General features: G+C 35.1%; 1 protein-coding gene across 1 annotated transcript in view; it reads right to left on the bottom strand.

The window, feature by feature from the left end:
• The window catches only part of CCDC171 (coiled-coil domain containing 171), a 171,324-nt gene that overhangs the window by 99,323 nt on the left and 51,649 nt on the right, over positions 1-20,352 (bottom strand). Inside the window, 7 exon segments of the mRNA XM_082784295.1 lie at positions 3,169-3,357; positions 5,291-5,458; positions 6,386-6,457; positions 7,389-7,589; positions 9,444-9,533; positions 12,407-12,510; positions 17,438-17,540. Coding sequence (XP_082640421.1) covers positions 3,169-3,357; positions 5,291-5,458; positions 6,386-6,457; positions 7,389-7,589; positions 9,444-9,533; positions 12,407-12,510; positions 17,438-17,540 — 927 coding nt within the window.

Raw genomic sequence — 20,352 nt, 5'->3', positions numbered from 1 at the left:
GTGACTACACAAATTAAAAAATAAATTGTAAGAAAATGCACCCTCTTATTTTTAGGGACTGATAATTAATTCTGTATTTCTCTTCATCATTTCTAATGTTTTCTTCAAAGCTTAAAAGCACAATTTTGAAAGGGAGAGAATTCTCCTCCTAAATTTTGGTAGTTTGACTTCCTTGGGTGCTTGAGTTTTGAGAGAATCCTCACTGGGCTACAGAACTTGGTAGATTATGACACTCCTTGACAAAAGAACGGATGTTACTAGTAACACAGTTTTATCCTACTTCTTTCACTTTATTTTGGCAAGAAAACAGAACTGGAAGCTAGAAATATAATGATGCTAACTTCAAAAGGTTTTCCTGTATTTCAGTTAGTTTCTTTTTTGTGTAAAACACCAATTTTTGATACAATTACAATATAACCACAGTTGTTAAGTAGTTCACTCACCTTGAAGTAAAAGCAAAGATTCTTAAAAAAAAAAAAAAAAAAAAAAAAACAAAAAACAAGCAAAAGAAAAGCCATTTTTCTCCCTCAAGGATTTTTTTTTCCATTTCCTATTTAGTAAACCTTTTATTTTTCTGTTGAAAATAATAATTTAAAAGTGGTTACAGGAATTTTCTCTCACATGTATTTGCCAGAACAAAACACTACTATATACTTTGTTGCCACAAAAACAGGGACAGATTAATAAATGTCTACATAATAAACAAACAACAACTCATAGTTAAGGTTCAGAGGACTTTTCCTATGAGACTGTGTACAGACTAAATAAATAATTTGTGTAAGGCTAAGGAACAGGCACTGTAACAGAATGGTACATCATAAAATCAAGGGGACTATGCTTCTTCTGCTACAAAAGGCAAGGAAAAAGGATATTCATTTTAAGGTCTGTTGGCTATATATAGAAACTAGGAACAAAGAGCGGTATCTGTAGAGAGGCTTGTTTACTGTTGGCCTGCAATAAGGCCACTGTGGGAATTTCTGCCCCATAGAAAAACTGCTTTCCAGTTAACATTGTCCACCTGATCAACAATAACAGCTGTGAAGTAGAATCTGTTAATATCCATAGATCCCATCTTGGACACCAGGACCCTGAACAGACAGGGACAGAAGCAGTGGCAGTTGTCATTGCTACTACAACCTCCACATTGCAATGTCACATTTTAATAACTAGGAAGCCATTCAGAAAAGCCCTGTTTCTCCACTTCAATTCTAAGAAACAAAAATAGCAATCTCCACACTCCATTACTCATATTGCTGTGCAGGTAGAGCTCTAAGTTAACGGGATAAAGTCATCAGCACAGATCTAAAACATGCCTGAACTGAAAGCCTTCTCTTTGCCTTCACATATGTTTCCTGTGGAAACAAGGCTACAGCATTAGTGTGTCTGCATAGCCCTGATCCATCACAGCAGTGAGCTTGCAGATTAATATGGCCAACAGACACAAAATGCACTATGGAAAAATCAATCTAGTCTAACAAGAAACAAGCAGTCAGGATTAGAACAGCCCTAAGAGCAGATGTCCATGGAGCTTATGGACCTCAGAAAGGTAAAAGCTTAATCTGGTATTTGTAAGTTCAACGTCTGTCATAAGGTAGAAATCCAGAGGAAATGAGACTGTCTTCTTCCAAGACTGACACTAAATGCTAAGGCAGACAAGCTGGAACGTGAGAAAGAACAAAGATAAGACCAGATTTTGTTGAATGAACTCCTGTTTGAAGTTCAAAGTGTATACAGATGCTGCACCACCTAGTTTCTACCACTATCAGCTTGTAATCCTACATAACTTGTTTCAGAAAACATGCCCAGATATTTCTAAGGGAAAGCACTTCCTTTTTAGAAAACTTGTAGTCTTTTACAGCACATTGAAGTAAAAAGTCTTTTCCAGAAGACATGCCTAATGCACAGGCTGCAAAAGAGAGTGGTATTTTCAGTGCATACGCTTGCCAGCTACAGTTGAGAAGAATGACATACTCAGCAATGTCCCAAAGCATGGTACAGTACTACACAGAATAAATTCTCCACAACACATTACGGTCTGAAAGAGATTATGCAGACCTTTGTTTCACACAGTATCCATAGCAGATAGAAATCTAAACTGCATAACCCCACCACTTCTTTTTAAAAGGTCATTTTCAAAATTAATCTTCCTTATTTCATCATCCTTTTTGTTGATAATGATCTCATAACATGAAAGTACAGCATGCTGGAGGAAGTCACTATGAGTCTGGATGCCCCTTACAGGCACTCATGGGGATATTTTTAGCATTGTCAATATCCAATGGGAAATGTAAATCTTGAGCAGAAAACGTTTAAGATTTTAGCCCATTTCCAAAAAATCACAATAAACTGCTTTGCCTAAGGAATACTTCATAAATACGATTTTCAGAGAGCAGACTTCAAAGCTTAAAATCAGAGACAAAAGCAGTCTTCATCTGACAAAGCATGTTTCAGACAGTAGTCACAAATAGCAAGTCATACGTTATTTCTTGTATTTCACAACAATTTTAATTGAAACATTTCTAAAGAGATGTGATTGTAAAGACAATGAATTATAGTTGTAGAGTAACAGTAAGAATTTTAGATGGTGAATAACTTTACTAACAATGACTGATGACAGCTTTACACTTTTGAACCATTGCTCACCAAAGTATTTGTACAAAAAGTCCTTTAACACTGCTGAAATCTACCACTGTAACTGCTAATTAGTTCTCAGGGTAAGAACAAATACACCTAAATTCATCCCCAGATGACACCAAACTGCTGTTATTCTACAAAGTCTTTGCAAAGCATGACACTAAAAACTAACTGCTGAACTACATAATTCCTAAACAAGCAATTTCAATCTTAAAGCTTTAGCATTCTCAAAATATATAATAAATATATTAGCAACTGCTGGACAACATTAAGCACTTAATTTCTGGAACATTTTAACAAGCAGTCACTTGTTTCCTGTCCTAAGTGAATTCAATACTAGCACAGTTGCTTTAGTAGTGGTGATTTTTTAAATTTTATTTTAAAAAGATACTAAAGGTCCCTTCCAACGTCAACCACTCCGTGATTCTGTGTAAAATTCCCAAACAACCTGAAATTGGTTAGGAGCTCAAACTACTGAAATAGTCTGTTAAATATTTACAAGGAAAAGAAATTCAGAAGTTCACAGCACCATACCTGTGCCCTTGCATGAACTTCCCCAAGGAGACCTGAGTATTGCTGTTCCAGATACTTTTTTTGTTTCTGCCAACAGCTTTCCTGTGCTTTCATCTGTTTGGCCATTTTGCTAAAAGCTTCTTCCTGGCTTTGCTGAAGCTCCTTCATAGTATCGTACTTGTTCTTATAAACATATTCTAGGTGAGATACCTGCGTGACAAGCATTTAAAAAGAAATTCTTTTATCTCTTGATACACTTTTGGATTTTAACTGTGCATATTAATTTAATTACAGAGTCTTCCCCAGCATAAAATCTAAATTTTAATTTCTTCAACTTATTTATTAAAAATAAAGTCTTTCATTACAAATGGTTTTCTTGAATCTTGCAAGGCATATGTTAGAATAATGGCTTTTCTCTATTTTCAGTTTGTTCATCCCTATACCCCCTTGAATATAACTGTTGCCTTCTGAAACTTAACTAGACATCCCTTACTCATTTTGAAAGAAGCGCATTACATCTTACACTGCTAAATTAGTAATCCAAGTATACCAGTCCTCTAGCAGTCTGCAAGGACTTAGGGTAATAATGAAAAAACAGTCCTTAATTTTACTTTTTGTTTGATTGGAAAACCAAGACATTCCACATATTATTGAGTATGAAAACAATTGCAAAAACTTTAGTGTACAGAATGTTTTTCTCAAAATAAGCTCATCAGTTTATAATGTGATTTCAATGAACATGAATGAAGTGATTCACTCTGTGATTTAACTTTGCAGCTCCTATGCAAACCAAATGGAGGAATGAATCAAGCTAGCAACAATCTCTAATATATGTATATGCACTTTGTTGTGAAAGAGTATCAGCAATATACCTTCCAAATACATCACATCAAACTGCAGGAGAAAACCTTTGTTCTTAAGAAGTGGGTACACCACAGGTAACAACACTGCCCCAAATCCATGAAACACTGGTAAGTACATGAGAAGAGCCCTACAGACCTCACAATCAATCTCAATAGCCATACTAAATTAAACCGTACAAAAGAGTTAGGCGCACATAAACCCAAAAACACTGTCAACAATGTTCATTCCCATCTCCTCCCTTACATTCTCCTTCTTCCTCTACATTTAATCAAAAATAGAAATGTTGTCTTTCTGTATAATCCAGAATTTATTCTAATATATCCCTCTTTAGTAATTTTGATGGACTTCTGAGGTTTTTTACTAAATGATGGAAGGAATCAAAATGATTCAGTGTAACTAGCCCTGTCCCTTACACAAGCTAGAAAAGTGGTTACAATTCCAGCAGATGAGAAAGTTCTGAAAGAGCTTTTCCCTTCCTATGCTCAGTAACAAAATGTCAGGGCAGCCAAGATCTGGAATCATTCTAGTAGACCATGTCAGCAGAGGAGTGACCTGATCAATGGAGTCAGAACATGAACTGAATGAAATTAAAGGGTGGTATATGTTAGTCAGTGGAACCAGTCTCAGTCTCTTCTTCCTAAAAAGTAGGGATTTCTGGGGAGAAGGGCCATGCAAGCTTATTAACATTACGATCACTCAGAAAAGTACAGTTTCTCCCTGGAACAAATATTAACATATGTTGACATGATTTAAAAAAAAAAAAACTACTTTCTATTGTATTTCTGAATACAAATATGGTAATCAAGAAATCATAATTAAACAAAAAATACATTGGCATTTTTTTCAAATAGTGTATCTGAATCTTAAACCCATAATTTAAAGATGATGTTCCTGAAGCAAGTGCATTTTGTTTCTGTTTTATGCTAAAATAAAGACTTGCTTTATTAGTGTAAATGACTAAGTTCTTTGAATTGCTTCATCAGTAAGATTAATTTATTTTCTTTTAATTAGGTCCCTGTGGCTAATATTGGCTAGTACTATTAGCATGTCCTGCACAGAAAGCGGAGCTTAGAGACTTCATACAGACTTCAGTCACATTTACATGCCCACAGCAATGGCATCAAACTGAGTTGTAGACAAGCCATAATTAATGGTATTGAATTATTAACGTCCAAATTCTTTTTGAAATAAGATGAATGTCAGTCCTTTTTAATGATACTGTGATGTGGACAAATGTCACTGAATTTAATAGAGGTAGCTGGTGCCTAAGGACACTTACCTTCTCATTAGCCCTGTTGAGGTCTAAGATCAGGGCATCAACATTCTCCTGCAAGACTGCACAAAGCTCAGACCAAGAGAATCTATCTAGGATGCCTTCTGGTTGTTTTATAAGCACACAGCCAGCTACCAACCGCTGGTACAAGCCATGGAGGAAGGCTAGCTTCTCCTGAGACAAAAGAAAATGTAACTGTTATATATGAACAGCATTAGAATCTAAAGAGGTACATCACACTTGCAGTAATATGAGCTGCACACAACTGGGAGGAAAAAAAAAATCACCAAGCTCATTGTCAATCTTTTGAAAAGTGATACTGCTAATATTTGTGGTCAAAAATATTAAAGCCAGAGTAAGAATACAATTTTTACAAAACTTGTCTGGCTATACACAGCATACAAATACATAAAATTTGATCTTGCAGTGCTCATGACCAGTACCTAATACAGATGCAATTTTCAGTGCTATTAGTAAATACAATTTAATTATTCATGTTAACACTTTCAGGTACATTGAAACTGTACCCACCTCCAGTATCTGCACAGCACACAGAAGCCTGACTGGCTTTGCAGCACAAACCACTGTTCAAACAACTGACACGTTAAATTCCTTCAAAAATTTATTCTGCATGGAATATGTATAACCAAATAGCTAGACAAAACAGGCTTATGGCTTCATCAGCTAAATTTCACGAACCACATCTCATTCATTTACAGTGACTTCAGGCAGTGGTATAATAAATTGATGTAAATTGTACATAATCTTTAGCAACAATTGCATGCAAAGGAAATTCCAGACTTCATCGTTCTAGTACAGATAGGCAATTTAGTAGCTTTCATTAAGAAAACAACAGAAAGCTGTACCTCAATAACCGCCAGAAACGGAGCCTTTATTCAAAGTCAATAAACCAGTGGAAAGGTTCCCACTGTTTGCCAGGGGCCCCAGTGAAGCTTTAAATCAAGAAATTGTGGATGACTAAGTTGAGGAACTATGGTCTTCCTGAGACCTTTCCATTGCACTTAGGTGCATTTTCTCACAATTATTTAATGGTATTTTAACTTAAAAAAAAAAAAAAAAAGTAGTTCAGTTTGTTTTTACTTCATTTTTGGCAGATCTTCTATTTCCCCAAGGAAAATGCAGTGTGCCACCATCATAGCATTTTTGCTTGAGCTGTGATAAACCGAGGATGATAATTATCCATTTGGCATGAAAATAAGGGATCCCAAGACCCCAAATCAATTCACACATGTTGAATGCAACCACAGTGCTGTAGACATGCTGACTTTACAATACAACCAGGCTTCTAGTTTCCTTCACTTTAATCATTATCTGATGTGTGTATAACAATTCCAGCTGCTTCATGTGGACACTATTTAAATACCAGACTGCTAGGGAGGTGGAAAGAATGTTCCTTTTTCACTCAGTTGGCATCCAAATTCAAATTCGTGGAAGTAATGAGCTCAATATGCACAACAACAATGATAAAGAAAATCATTGCTATTGCTAATACAGAACTACCTTACTGGGGAGAAATAATAAAGCAAGAAAATTAACATCTGTAAACAAATACAAGGAGAGAGAGAGAAAACAGTTCTGAGATAAGATTTTTTTTAAGCAATTCCCACTTGTAGCACACCACAATGAGCTAAAAGGTCACAAATAAGATTTTTTTAGTTTTTTTGTCAGGCATGCAAAATTACCTCAATTCCACATTTGCTATCTATCAATTGCTATGTGAATCAGTAATTAACAACATGTGAAGATGATACTGTTGTAGGTTCCAAACGTAGAACACTCCTGTTAACTTTCAGTTTGAAAGAAAGAAAAAATGTTCATTGAGCGTATCTGTTTAAATAATTTCAGTTGTTCAAAAGCTCAAAATACTGGAAGAGTTAAGATATTAGTTCCAACACAGACGGAAGCAGAAACAATATATCCTGAGATCTTGTAGATATTAAATACATTTTTAAAAATACATATCTTAAAATCATATTTTGGGGATAAATGTTAAGTCTAAAGGTAACCATTTGATGTATGTAAATGTACAAAGTAGAGATTAAATAAAGACTCTTTTTGACAGTCATCTTGTCTCTGGTAATACCTCCATATCCTTCTGGTAAGCCCTGGTAAGCTTCTGGATTTCATTTTCAGATTCTGTGGCACATACTTTCTCCTTCTCCCAGCACTGCTGTACATTCTGTAGCTCCATTTTTAAAGCTCCTATTAAAATCTCTTTGTCTGCACACTTAGTATGCAGATGATTTAACTCTTCACTGGCATCAGCCAGGTTATCCTGTGCTTCCTGTAGAACAGACACAGAACAGAAAGGTTGGTACCTTACTCTAGACGTCTGCATCTGAGGAAGTAAACATTTACATTGCCATGTGTTCAGAAGACTCCAGGCTAATCTGACTACATCTTACCAATAATGGATTCTCAAAATTGGCAATAGTCCTTTTCTGCAGCTTAGAACTAGACAGCATCAGAAATCCATCTCAGAAAGTTAAAAACTCCATGGTACACTGACTTATCTTTTTGAATTCAAAATCCAGGTTATCTCCCCAAATGAGAATTCAGAAGTCATGAATGCAAATTATCCTCCGCAGAGTGAATTGGTCTTTGAGACAGTGAAAGATTTTTTTCATAAGTAAATCTTTGATCCATTACAGCCAGGTTTTACAGCCAGGTTGGTGGACAACAGAGCTACTGTGAACCACTATAGTCTTTATCTGCATGGAAAAAAATAATAATTTGAGGACTCCCTTTGGAGGTTTGACCATGAATAGAAATTAATCATCAGAAATGGTCATAAAGATCATGTTACCAATACCAAATCTCACAAGATAAAGAATTTATTAAACTATCCCTTATAAGACAAAAGATCGCTGACATACACATGCTTACCCTTCCTACAAGTACTGGACTTCCAGAACTGCTAAAGTTTGTTAAAGGTCAAAATAAAAGCATTGTTTCTTTTTCATACAACCATAGCTGCTTATATGGAAAATATAATAGTAAAGATGCTTCCAACTCATTAGACAATGACTTTTCTTCCTCTTAATGAAAATATTACAATATTAAAGCACCAGTAAGTTTCTAACAAATCTTTTCAGGGTGGATCTAGTTTTCAATCATTTATTAAATCTTATCACTGAAGATTTAAAGTGACTGCGTGCATACACAATCACTTAGTATGTACTACATACAAAGCAGCACCATCTGTGTGCAGAAAATGCATTTTTTGCTTGAAGAGTACACATATCTGTTGCAATAGGGTCTGCAAATAATAAAGCACCTAAGCTTTAAAAAGACCTTGTAACAGAAGCAGAAACCATAAGTGTCCTGAACATAAACTAGTTAGTAAAGAAAGTTCACATCAGATGAAAGGATATGATGTTCAAGTATAAACGAATACGAAGATTTAATGAATGTTGCAGAAATATCTCTGACTAAATTGAAGTGATGAAGCAGTATATACCGTGCAAAACAATCTGAGAAACACTGGGAGTAGAGACATTCTATTTTGGCAGTAATATAATACACTGCCAGTTGGAACATTAAGTTTAACCATGACCTCAGGACTTCCTCACTCTCTTGGCCACTGATGTAACCAGACAGGACATTACAAAAGTGGTATGTTAGCCAAAAAAAAAAATAAATCTCTTTATTCAAAAAGGTTTCTGAAATGTCTTTACCAGTTCCCAGGTATATCTTACTGGTATACCTAATGCTTCATACATATATTGTCTGTTTTGATAAACAAAAACTAAGGATGGACATCTTTAATAAAATCTCCGTTCACATAAACAGAGATAACGTTCTTCCCTAATTCTTAGTTTTCTTGATAAAAGTAGATACAGTTAGTTAAGAAAAAAACTACTGAAAGTCATCTCAATATAAAACAATACTTTGCAAATTGAAAAACAGATTTCAAATAATTTCAGAAGTGCAATCATTGAAATGTTCAGTTATGTAGACTCAGGTGGTAACCAGAATGAGATAGAATGACTTCACACAAGCTTGCAGAGTAACTAGTCTGCTCAACAGAATACTATGATTCAGAGACTTATTCAGATACGATGAAAAGATAACTTAAATCCAGATGGATACATTTTGAAGAACTTTCAAATTTGATGTTAAGTTCATGAAACCATACCTTAAGGTCTTGACTTAAAGCATACATCTTCTCTTTGGATACCTCAAGTTCTTTTGTCATCTTTTCACACAAAGCCGTCATTTTCCCAAGCTGTAAAAAACACGGAGGTCAAAAAGACTCTTACGGAAGATCTATATAATCACTTTAATATAAAGGAAGAATTTTGTATAATAATTTTTTTTCAATTCCTTTGACAATATTTATACTCTCCACAATCTGAATAATGTGCTTTTAAAAAAAAAAAAAAAAAAAAAAGCCCTAAAAACTCTTTTATAGTGTTTTACAATAAATAGCAGTGGCTAAATCCCAAACAGAGCCCATCATTAACTTTTCCATCAACTCTCAAAATGTCTGACAAAAACATAGACTTTGAAGTGTGTTTAAAATGTAATAAGTTCAAATTATGATTCGGGGAGTGGTTTGAGAAAACAAGCTTGCAAAGTCACTGGCCTTTTGCACAAAGTGTCCAGCTAAGAGAACAGTCTCTTGCTTTTTACAGAGTGCTGCCCAGCAGTCAGATACCAAGAAGCAGCAGTAATGATCCCAAGAGAGACGTGTTGACTTGTCAACTTTTTTGATTTTAGAAGCAACCACCTTAGTGCTCCATATCACCACTAGCTTAACTTTCAGAAAAAAAAAAAAAAAAGATAATAACACATCACTATAATCTTTGTTGTTGGTTACCTGATGATAAGGTTAGTAACACACTCATCTGAAATAAAACATCAAATAGATATGTACTACACTGAAGGCTACTGCTCACACCTGAACATTCAGGAACAACTCCTAAGTAAAATATCCCATTTACAAAATTTACAAATTACTCTGAATTTTTTGGTGTTGTTGTTGTTCAAATTCAGATCAGAAGACCTGGCAGAACCCTCAGAAATAATTATGGTAAACTGCAGACTGCAGTTGGAATATTTCCAGTCTTTTTACGGTTAGTAACGGTTTAGTAGCCCTTTCTCTCTCCCCAAGCATATTCTAGCCTCTGCACTAGAGCCTCTGCACATTCTGCACAGAAAGTCAAAAGCTTATTCTCCATCAAAAACAAAACACGCATACAACTTTCAGTCACACAAACAAACTATATCACTTGATCTAGTCATTAACACAGTAAATTAAAGGTGACAAATTACAAGTTTACCAGTATATTTCACATGCCCACACAGGTGTACATGTATATTAATAATTCCATCAGTATGTGCGGTATTGTTGGAAATCTCACTACAAAAATAACCACTACATAATTACTCAAAACTAAACCGTTACTGCTATGTATTAAAACATCCTATTTTTATTGCACAGTGCCCTTCATAGTCCCTTTGAGTTTTATTGTATTATTACAAACAGTTTTATTACTATACATATATAATATACAAAAAAACAAAAGCAGTGTTATCTTTGGGGACGGGGTAATCAAGAAGGACAGAGCACTGCCCTTTCTGTGCACCATGAAGGTGCTCGGTGATCTCTGGCTCTGTATGACAACTTCAGGGTCAGTCACATGCAGTCCTACTGGGAAGTCTTGTGGCAGGTCATCAGTTGGTCCTGCTCTGCTTGCGATTTATTTTTCTTGACAGTTCATTCTTCTTTCTGTCAGAATACTCTCTTTGCTTTCTTAGCAGCCACCCCCTTGGTCTCCCCACTGCTGTCTCTGGCACGGTTTCACAACAAAGCACATCACTAAGCCAAAGCCTGCTGAGTCGACTTTTCAACTGTGCTGCACACCACGTGACACTCCTCCTCCCAAATAACAATTCGCTGTGGGTAATATGTTCCTAGTTACTCTGCAGCTTCCAGACTTGGGTCTCAGAAGAGTTTCATAATGACTATACACGTCGGCTCTCTTATCTCACTGGGAGAGACCTAACAGTGCTTGCTGTTTACAAAAGTATAATTGTTTCCATGGTCACTTATTTTTGCGCCCACTGAACAAACTCAAAGGTCTTCCAGGAGACCATGCATTTTCCTGTAAGAGGGGCAAAGCTCATATACTTTTTTTTTTTTTTTTTTTTTTTTTAATATTGTGAATGCCTAGCTAGACTACGCATTTATCAAAACAGAAGACAAAACCTAGAAATGAAAAACCAATACTGGCATTTTTACAGTCTTACTACACCTTGGTCTTCTGTATTTGCCAACGTTATCCAAAGATAAGCTAATTAAAATTTTGCACAGAAAAGCTTTAACAAAGTGTAGTCAACTTCTCTCTACAGCCTTTAAAGCTACAAATTCATAAAACATTTAAACCCAAGAGGATTAATTTAATCACATTAGCAATACAAATGAGAAAATAAATGCAGGATTGTGACTTTTTAGACAGTAAAATAAAAGGTCAGTAGAACTGCATGAAAAGCTTTTCTTTTTTTTCATGGGTAAGACTCCAAAATTGAAATGTATCAATTGCCATCTTAGGTATCTTAAGGAAAGTACTGTCAAGGTACTATTTTACTTCAAAGACTGCAAAACACCATCAAAAAGTAGAGACTTCATCATAAACACACTCATCTCAGAAAATTATGCCATTTTTTAAATATACAAGGGAATGCATATTTGCATATCTGATACAAATGACTGTTGAGTCTTAAGTGATATTTAGGAGTACTGTAGTATACACTGCCCGAACTCTTACATCTTGTCTTCTTTTAACTGAAATCCTAGATATGGAAGACCTATTTCCATGAATGATTATTGAAAATAATAAGCCCAACAGATTTTAAAAAAAAAAAAAAAAAAAAAAAACTGGGAAAAAAACCTCTTTTCCCCGTCCCCCCAAATATAAGTGAAACTTTACCATAGGGCAAGCTTAGAGAAATAGTAGTGACAGAGGCTATTTCTTTTCGTATACGTGAAGCTGTCAGCTCAACATTCCCTCTCTTCTGACCTTTGTTACAAGCAAAGCGTATGTACTGCTGCAGGCTGAAGGCAATACATATAGAGCCAAACAGTGCAAGTGTTACCTCATTAGACGTATCTTCCAGCTTGTTCTGGTAAGCTGTCAAGGTACAACTCAAAGTCTCAAGGACAGAGAAGCTTGAAGGTTTATCTTTGTCCTTACAAGTGCCTAAAGAAAAATAGAGAATGAAAATTAAGCCCATAAAGCCACAGAGAGAAAACTACTCGCACTGGATGAGAAATATTAAAATTAGTTAGGGCTTCAGTGACAATACAAAACACTGAACAGCAGCCTTGCTTTCCACAAAAGATAAAGCTGAATAGCCATACTTTCATAGCAAATACAGCTGAAAGACATTTGTATAAAAGTTTTAATACAAGATACAGGACTGTAAATTCTGGATTACATTTTTACCTAATGTATTTGGTATGCAGTCTCATATATAATTTCTACAGTGGTCAAAACTGTGTCATTCAGTCAGACCAGCCAACATTAAAACCACACAATAACACACTTTGAAAAACACATTGCCTGAAAGTTAAGTATGTTACACTTTTCTTGACATTATTTTGCTGTTGTGACTAAGCATGCAAATTATAATGTAGTACTTCATTTACTCATAGCTTAACTGAGCCAAAGATCACATGACTATATTATGCTTGGAGAGGTCTTAAAAACCTTTTAAATGATCTTGAATTTCATTCCAAAGGAAATAATAAAAAAAAAAATTATTATCTGTCTGCAGAGTCCTACATAATGTTTCAATTATAAATCTTCAAGCTGATATATCCATTATATACACACTATACTTATTTATTAAACTTTTAGATGGAGACTTCTGATCTGGTTGCCTTAATTAGGGACATATGAACAAGTCTGAACATTCCAAAGCCTGTAGTACAATGTGCTAAGAAAGCAAAACAACCCTATATTGATCAAGAGGTCACAAGATGTCAGCTGATATTAAATTTCCCAGAAAAACGTACTCATTTTTTCTGGTGTTACAGCAAAATAGCAAGTTATTGACAGATTCCTCTTCTCAGCTTTGTTTATATTAGTATGCAACTTTTATAAATCCATTTTGTAACAAATGATAACATCACCTTTTCCTCAAGCCTTAGAGATAAGAATGTACAGGGCTTCTCCCCATTACCCACTGCATGAATATTTTGAAGTGATCCTATTGTACAGAAGAAAAAAAAAAAAAAAAAGTACTATTCTTCTACACTTCTAGCTCCAAGAAAGCTGTTATGAGTAATGTGCAATTATCATCATTTTTCCCAGAGAGGCTCATAAAGTCAAATCAGATACTAAATACTAAGTCTTTTCATTGGGTCAGTCTCAGTCCTGAATGAAATTTTGTCAGTCAGAGAAGGTGGCCTTACAGACTTCCAAGTTGTTAGATCTTTATTTTTTTTATATAATTCTATGGTTAGTATTATCTAATTAGTATGACATTCTGAAAAATGAGACATCTTGTATGCCACACATAACACTATTGTTAGTGGAAAACCTGCACACACATGCAAGTTAGAAAATACTGCCAACATCCATTCTGAAAATTTAAGTTTTAAATGAATTACTGACTTCTTTCCCAGCCCTTCAATGCCAGAAAGCATGGAGTATGGCTGAGTACTATTCAGATTGGACAATAACTTTTCTATTCAACTTGCTGGCCGGCTGTTTCTGTCAAAGTTATGCCTAGAAAAACCAATACAGTTTTGTAAATTTGTTTTCAGTCTCAGGAGCATAATCTGCCCTACAGCATAAAAGTGAACTTATAAAGAATGCACATAAAAGTGAATTTAAAAATAAGGCACATCTCTAGGACAGAATGCTGCTCTGTCTTATCAGGTACCTCCAGTGGACAGCTACATGTATTTTCCACAGTTTCTAACCATCTACAGAGTCAGGGAAAAGCAACATCTTCTCAATGGGAGTCCAGTGCCCTGACTCAAAACTCTGAGTCTTAGAACTGTCCCAGATGGCAATTTATTACACATACAATCATCCTGAGAAAAAAATCATAAAATCTGACCTTTTGTGAGAAGTTCAGATTTTAGACATAAGTAACAGATCTGTAACACCTTACAATACTGCCGTTTTACCATAACTAAAGTTAAGGATGCACAGGACTCCAGTGCTGTCTTTTCAATTACAAAAGCAATTTCTTCCTATTATCTATTGTAGGAACACTTAGCAGTGAACCTGCACGGGAAAAAAAATAAAAATAAAAAATAAAATAAAAATACTGTTATTCCCTACTTCTAGCCCCAAAGAAGCTGTAACATGGAGTTATCATCAATTTAAAATAATAGCCATTAAGTCAATCTAGCAGTTGTCTTCCAATCCATATTTTTCATCAAGCTGTCTAAATAATGTATCTTCATTTCTGAAGTCCCAACCTCCAGTGCTGTCCCTAAAACATGCCTTTGAACTGTCTTAATTTACATCATGGTTGCCAAGAACAGACTTTTGCCAGTAAACTTTCCATCCTGGCATTCTTTGCCTTTGCTGCAACCTTATTTTCTAGGCAGCCCAGCTTGCCAACAGAAATACCAGATTCCACCTTCCTGCATTAGCTGAAAACAAGCCTACAGCTTTAATACTGGCCAAATGTTGTCTGTTTCCATACAGCTATGCAGGAGACATGCAACATAATCCAAATGGCACTGTCTTGCTGGAGAGGCCCTACTTCAGCAACAAGGGGGAAAACAATACTTGAAGCATTTGCCCAGTATCACCTAAGAGTTTTGGGGAAAAATCTGGGGAAAATGCCAGGTTCAACATGACTCTGACAGGAGGTAGAAAGATGAGTAAACTACTCTTTCAGTCTTTCAGCTTATTCAAACAGCTAAAACTCTTATCTCTTTATATTCAGTTCACAATTTTCTTTTTTTTTTTTTTTTCAGATTACTGCAACTTTTTTTTTTTTCTTTTTTGCTTAAATGAAGACAAATTTCCCTGAGCTCACACCCTACAGGTGAAAAACTGCAAAATATGACAGACTGAATATGAACAAACCGAAATCATGCAAATTGGCCAGTAACAGTAACAATGCTGTGAAGTATTTATTAAGGTCACTTAAAAAGAGGAAGATGTAGATTGTGCTTCTTAGTTTGGAATGTATAAAGATTTATTTTGTTTTAATTTCTTTCAATCTGATAAATATAAAGTCTTCTTCTCTTTTTCCTGGATAGCTCCAAAAGCACAGCAACTATCAGCACTTAAATGAAGGGCCTGGAGCCTTTATATTGACAGATTTTTAAGGCCACTTTTTTGACCACTGGAATTGAAAGTTTAAAGAAAAAAAAAATCAAAACAAGGAAGACTGTCCAGTCAACTGTGGCTCATGTAGCATCAATTCCCCACTTCTGCTAATTAAACTATGAAGATTTACCAATGATTTTGACTTTTACTGGCATCAAGGTGTATCCATTTCAAATAAGACATTTTTCTTGAAAAATGATATTGTTAGATAATAAATTCCTAAGAGTAACACATTAAGCTGAGAGCATTAAAAATGTTAAGTTTCACACTTTAAAAGCATACTGAACATGTAGAACAAATATAGTCGTCAACATCCACTTCAGTATTAAAGACTCAATCTACAGCAGTGCTAAATTTGACTTTCTTCCACAACTAAGCCTCTACAGAGACACTGAAGCTTAAAAAAAGATCCCTTTAAATAAGATCTTTCGAAGTTTACCTCAAACAACAAAAGCAAATTAATACTGAAGTTACCAAATCCCTAATAAGATAGGTTAAAGCTGTGAGACAGGTTAAAGCTGTTCTCTGCGAAGTTTATCACGAGGGAGAACAGAAAACCTACCCAAAAGACAATTACTACTTTGGAACTGCACTTTGGCAGCAGCATCCAGCTCCCTCCAGAATTGCAGTATCCCCTCTGGGCATGTGGAACTTTGCAAGATTGAGGAAAACATACAGATTTAAAGAGCTTTTCAGTCTGACATATCTGCAGTAAACCTATAGGTATTACCCACACGAATTACACTTACAATTACAGAATAAGAGTGATACCAGCTCCCAAATAAAAGTTATATAGCCCATATGAAGAAATCAATTTATCACATATGCAAGGCTAGGCCTTTGAGAACAACAGAATTTCTAGGAAGTTCCTTTACTCTATTTTAACAGTACTAGGCCTTAAAAAAAATCTTAATTTATATGTGTATCTTTCCTTAAAGGTGTTATACCACCTTTTATGTCTATTGGTGCTAAACATTGCAGAAACTTGTCATCACAATTTAAATCAAATAAATTAATTTGCCCTTTAAGAAACTTTTGATCTGGTTTTGTTTTGTTTCATTTGTTGTTGTTGTTTCCAGTTTATTTGCTCCGTAAACTGGAAGCTTTTTGTGTCTAGCATAGGACTTTCTAACAGAAAGTCACATGGAGAATTTTTTGTATACATAGCGTTAAATGAACATTTCAAATGAGAAAAGTGTATTGTTTTCACCCTTTAAAAAAGATCGCAAGCTTTTATGTTAAAATTCTGTTTGTTAGCCACAATTTCACATGTTTATGCATGCAGCAGTTTGTTGACTGACAACTACTAACTTGCAATTCGTTATAATTAGAAGAGAAAAATAATTGTATTAGATCAAATGAATGCAATGAATGCAATACAATACTAGTGCACACTCAACAGCAAAAAGTATTGTGTTATATCATGTGTCCTACACAACCTTTTTGAATATATGACCTTTAAGTTGCTGAAGGTTGCCTGAGAATTTGGCTCAGTTCAGGCAAAACATCTGTTCCCTTTGCAGGTATACTGTAAGGACTTTTTTCTCAGTTGGATTTAGAGCACAGCAAGTGAGCCCTTTTCTGACCGATCATATACACCCCAGCATTTGTAAATCAAGCTCTGGGCTGACAACAGCAGGTCCACATTCCGTCACCCTTTCTCAGCTAGGAAGGCCATTTGACTGCTGTGAGAACTGCTCTTATCATGTCATCAAATCAAAGCATGTTGAGAAGAGGGAATGCAAGAGGCATCTGCAGAATTCCCACAATGTAGTGACTTTGGAACATTGACAGATGCATCTGTCATTTTATACCTTCAACTAACCTGCTGTCCGCTGGCCTGACATAGCAAAGCTGTCCAAGAGTAACTCCAGCTCTCTCATGTTGTTTTCATACGTCTCTGTTAGAAAGACCTGGTGTTTCTTGGCCTTTATTTGACAGGAGAGACAGACAGGAGAAGAGGAGGAAAAAGAAATCCATTAAAATAGTAAACATAAGCAATACAGATCATGGTATTTTTATTGTCTTTTACATTTAGATTCATGTTATACTTTTAACACTTCTTTTCCTGAGTCAAATGAGCTAATGCCACAAATAATTAACAGGGTTTCATGGAAACTTGAAACACATTTAAAATAGAAGATAAGGCTTCAGATAGTCAAAACAAAAATAAGAATTGGTCTAGAAGACCTTCTGCTTTAAAAATATCTTAATGAATGATGATTAACTGCTGCCCATGAAGCAATATGCAAGCAATGAAATCTATTGTTATACCCTACAAGGGCATCCAGAAAGACACCAAACTACTGGCAGACAGTCTAGAAATTCATGATTTGGCACTCTGTCAAACCCCACACCTATTCTCATTGCAAACCTGCCTACTTCAATTGTTAATATCTTCCAAGCTTGATAGTTATTTCCTCAACCTCAGAAACTTCTCCCTATGAATGGAATGTAAAGCAGCAGAGCCTTTCAGCTTCTAGCATTGAATTTTCTTAAAGAAAGCTGTTAAGTGCAGCTTATGTTCAAATTAAAACACTTTTTATATTGAGGGTAGAATGGTATTATAGCAGAGTTTTTAATCAATGCAATAATATAGACTGTATCATATAATTCTTTCAATTTATATCCAATATTAAAACTTGCAGCTTTCAAAGACTGCTATTACAGATGCTTCTGTAATTCCAGATAAGACCAACATCCTGTTGGACATATGTAGCTTTGACTTCTAAAAAGAAAAGTATAATTTTAGATGATCATTGACAGAGTGTGTTACAACTCACAAGTTTAAAAAAAAAAAAAAAGTAAACTAGATTTAAATTTTTTTCATAATTTTCTTATAACTAGGTTTATGTTCAAATATGTCAAAGGTTATGTTCAAAGATGTTATGTTCAAACTAATTATTTTTAATTATTCAGTTTTATTCTAAATTCTAATACTTATTTGACTAATTTCCACTTCTACTTTGTTACGGACGTTTACCCTCTTTGCACTGAGAAAAATCCTACTGTTTTGTACCATATCTATAAACTATTGCTTTAATTATGCTTCACTGCACATGTAAAGACCCAGTCAATTTCTTAAGTGTGGGAAACATCCTCCCTAAGAAAACTGCTACTGCTACATACTGGTACTGTATAACTGGCAGGCAAAAAAAAAAAAAAAAAAAAAAAAGAAAGAAAAAGAAAGAAAGAAAGAAAGACTTATTTAATTCTCTGCAGTGTTCTTCACTATTCAGTTTAAATATTTTATAAATTTGCTTTGCTCTTTCAATTTTAATTATATGTACTGTATATCAACTAATATATTATTCATGTGTGTATTTCAATGTTAGGTCCCCTGTAGCATTTACACGCCTTTCCTTGTGTGAGTTTGTACTCACTTCATAAAGAATTTCCAAACCACTTCTATATATTTAAAAATAAGAAAGTTTTAATTTTTAGTCTATAAAATTTTCTATGTAGAGTGAGATTGTATTTGCTGAAATCCAGTAAAAATAGTTTACAGGATGCAAATATAGTAAATTCATTACTGTCCTGTACTGATATAATCTCAGAGACCTCAGTTATTACAGATAAGTTAACAACATGATCAGCATCATTGTAGAATAAATACTCTTTTTTTATATAAAGCACTCCAGCACAGACAAAAGCAAACTAAATCTTCCCAGAAAAACCCTTTCCCGTGAAAAATTCAGATGTGAGAATTCTTTTTCTCTCTCCTAATCCAATGTTTTCATTTGGTTTAGTTAATTTACCACAATTTAAACAGTATATTGCAGTTTATTTAGTCTTCACTACTGCTCTGTGCTTTATTTGCTAACTGCGTCCATACTCTCTAAACCAATTTCAGTCTCTGTTTTTCAACAGCAATAAAGATCAAAGCAAAATTCTTTAAACTAGCCAGTTTCTCCACACTTCTGCTGCAAAAAAAATTGTATCCTTCCTTTCTAACTCCCATTTTCAATCACTCTCTCCCATTATTAGAAATGAATACTGTGAACTACAGCGTAGGAAATCCAGCCACTGGATAAGAGTACAAAAGGGTCTGAACATATCGATCTAACTTCTTATGTCTCACTGACAGGTATCTAATAAGAATGCGTAGAGTCATAAAATCATGGAATAATTTAAACTGACAGGATCTCTGGAGGTCATCTGGACCCACTCCCCACTCAAAGCAGGGCCATGCTTGAAGTCAGGTTAGGTTGCTCAGAGCACTGTCCAGTCAAGTTTGGAGTATCCTCAAGGACAGAGATTCGACAACCCCTCCAGGCAACCTGTTCCAATAGCTCACAATCTTCACTGTGAAGTGTTTTTTGTTGCGTTTTTTTCTTTTTTTTCCCCTTACAGGTAGTTAGAATTTCCCTTTCTAAAACTTCTGTTTGCTCTCATACTTGCACTGCACAAATCTAACAAGAGCATAGCTCAGTCTTCTCCAAAAGCACCCATCTGATAGTTCATGGCAGTAGCTGTAACTTCCTTAGTTTTCTTTTCTTAAAGACGAACAAACACAGAGAGCATATATAACTCTGCTTTGAAAGGGGAAATGGAGTCCACTAGAGTGTAGAAGTCAAATATAATCAGTTGCAGCTGCTGAAAGATCTCTGCCAGATCCAACTATTCGAGCAGATGAGATTACTTCTCTTCCAGCACCTCCATCCATCATCACGTTTGCGTTAGGGGATGTCATTCCTGTGTGAATACTTGTACGAACGTTCCCTAGATTACTTCAAAAGG

Source organism: Aythya marila, assembly GCF_965140915.1.
Source record: "Aythya marila genome assembly, chromosome: Z".
Taxonomy (NCBI): Eukaryota; Metazoa; Chordata; class Aves; order Anseriformes; family Anatidae; genus Aythya; species Aythya marila.
Note: the sequence above shows the minus strand (reverse complement) of the source record. Positions and strands in the feature narration are given on the sequence as shown.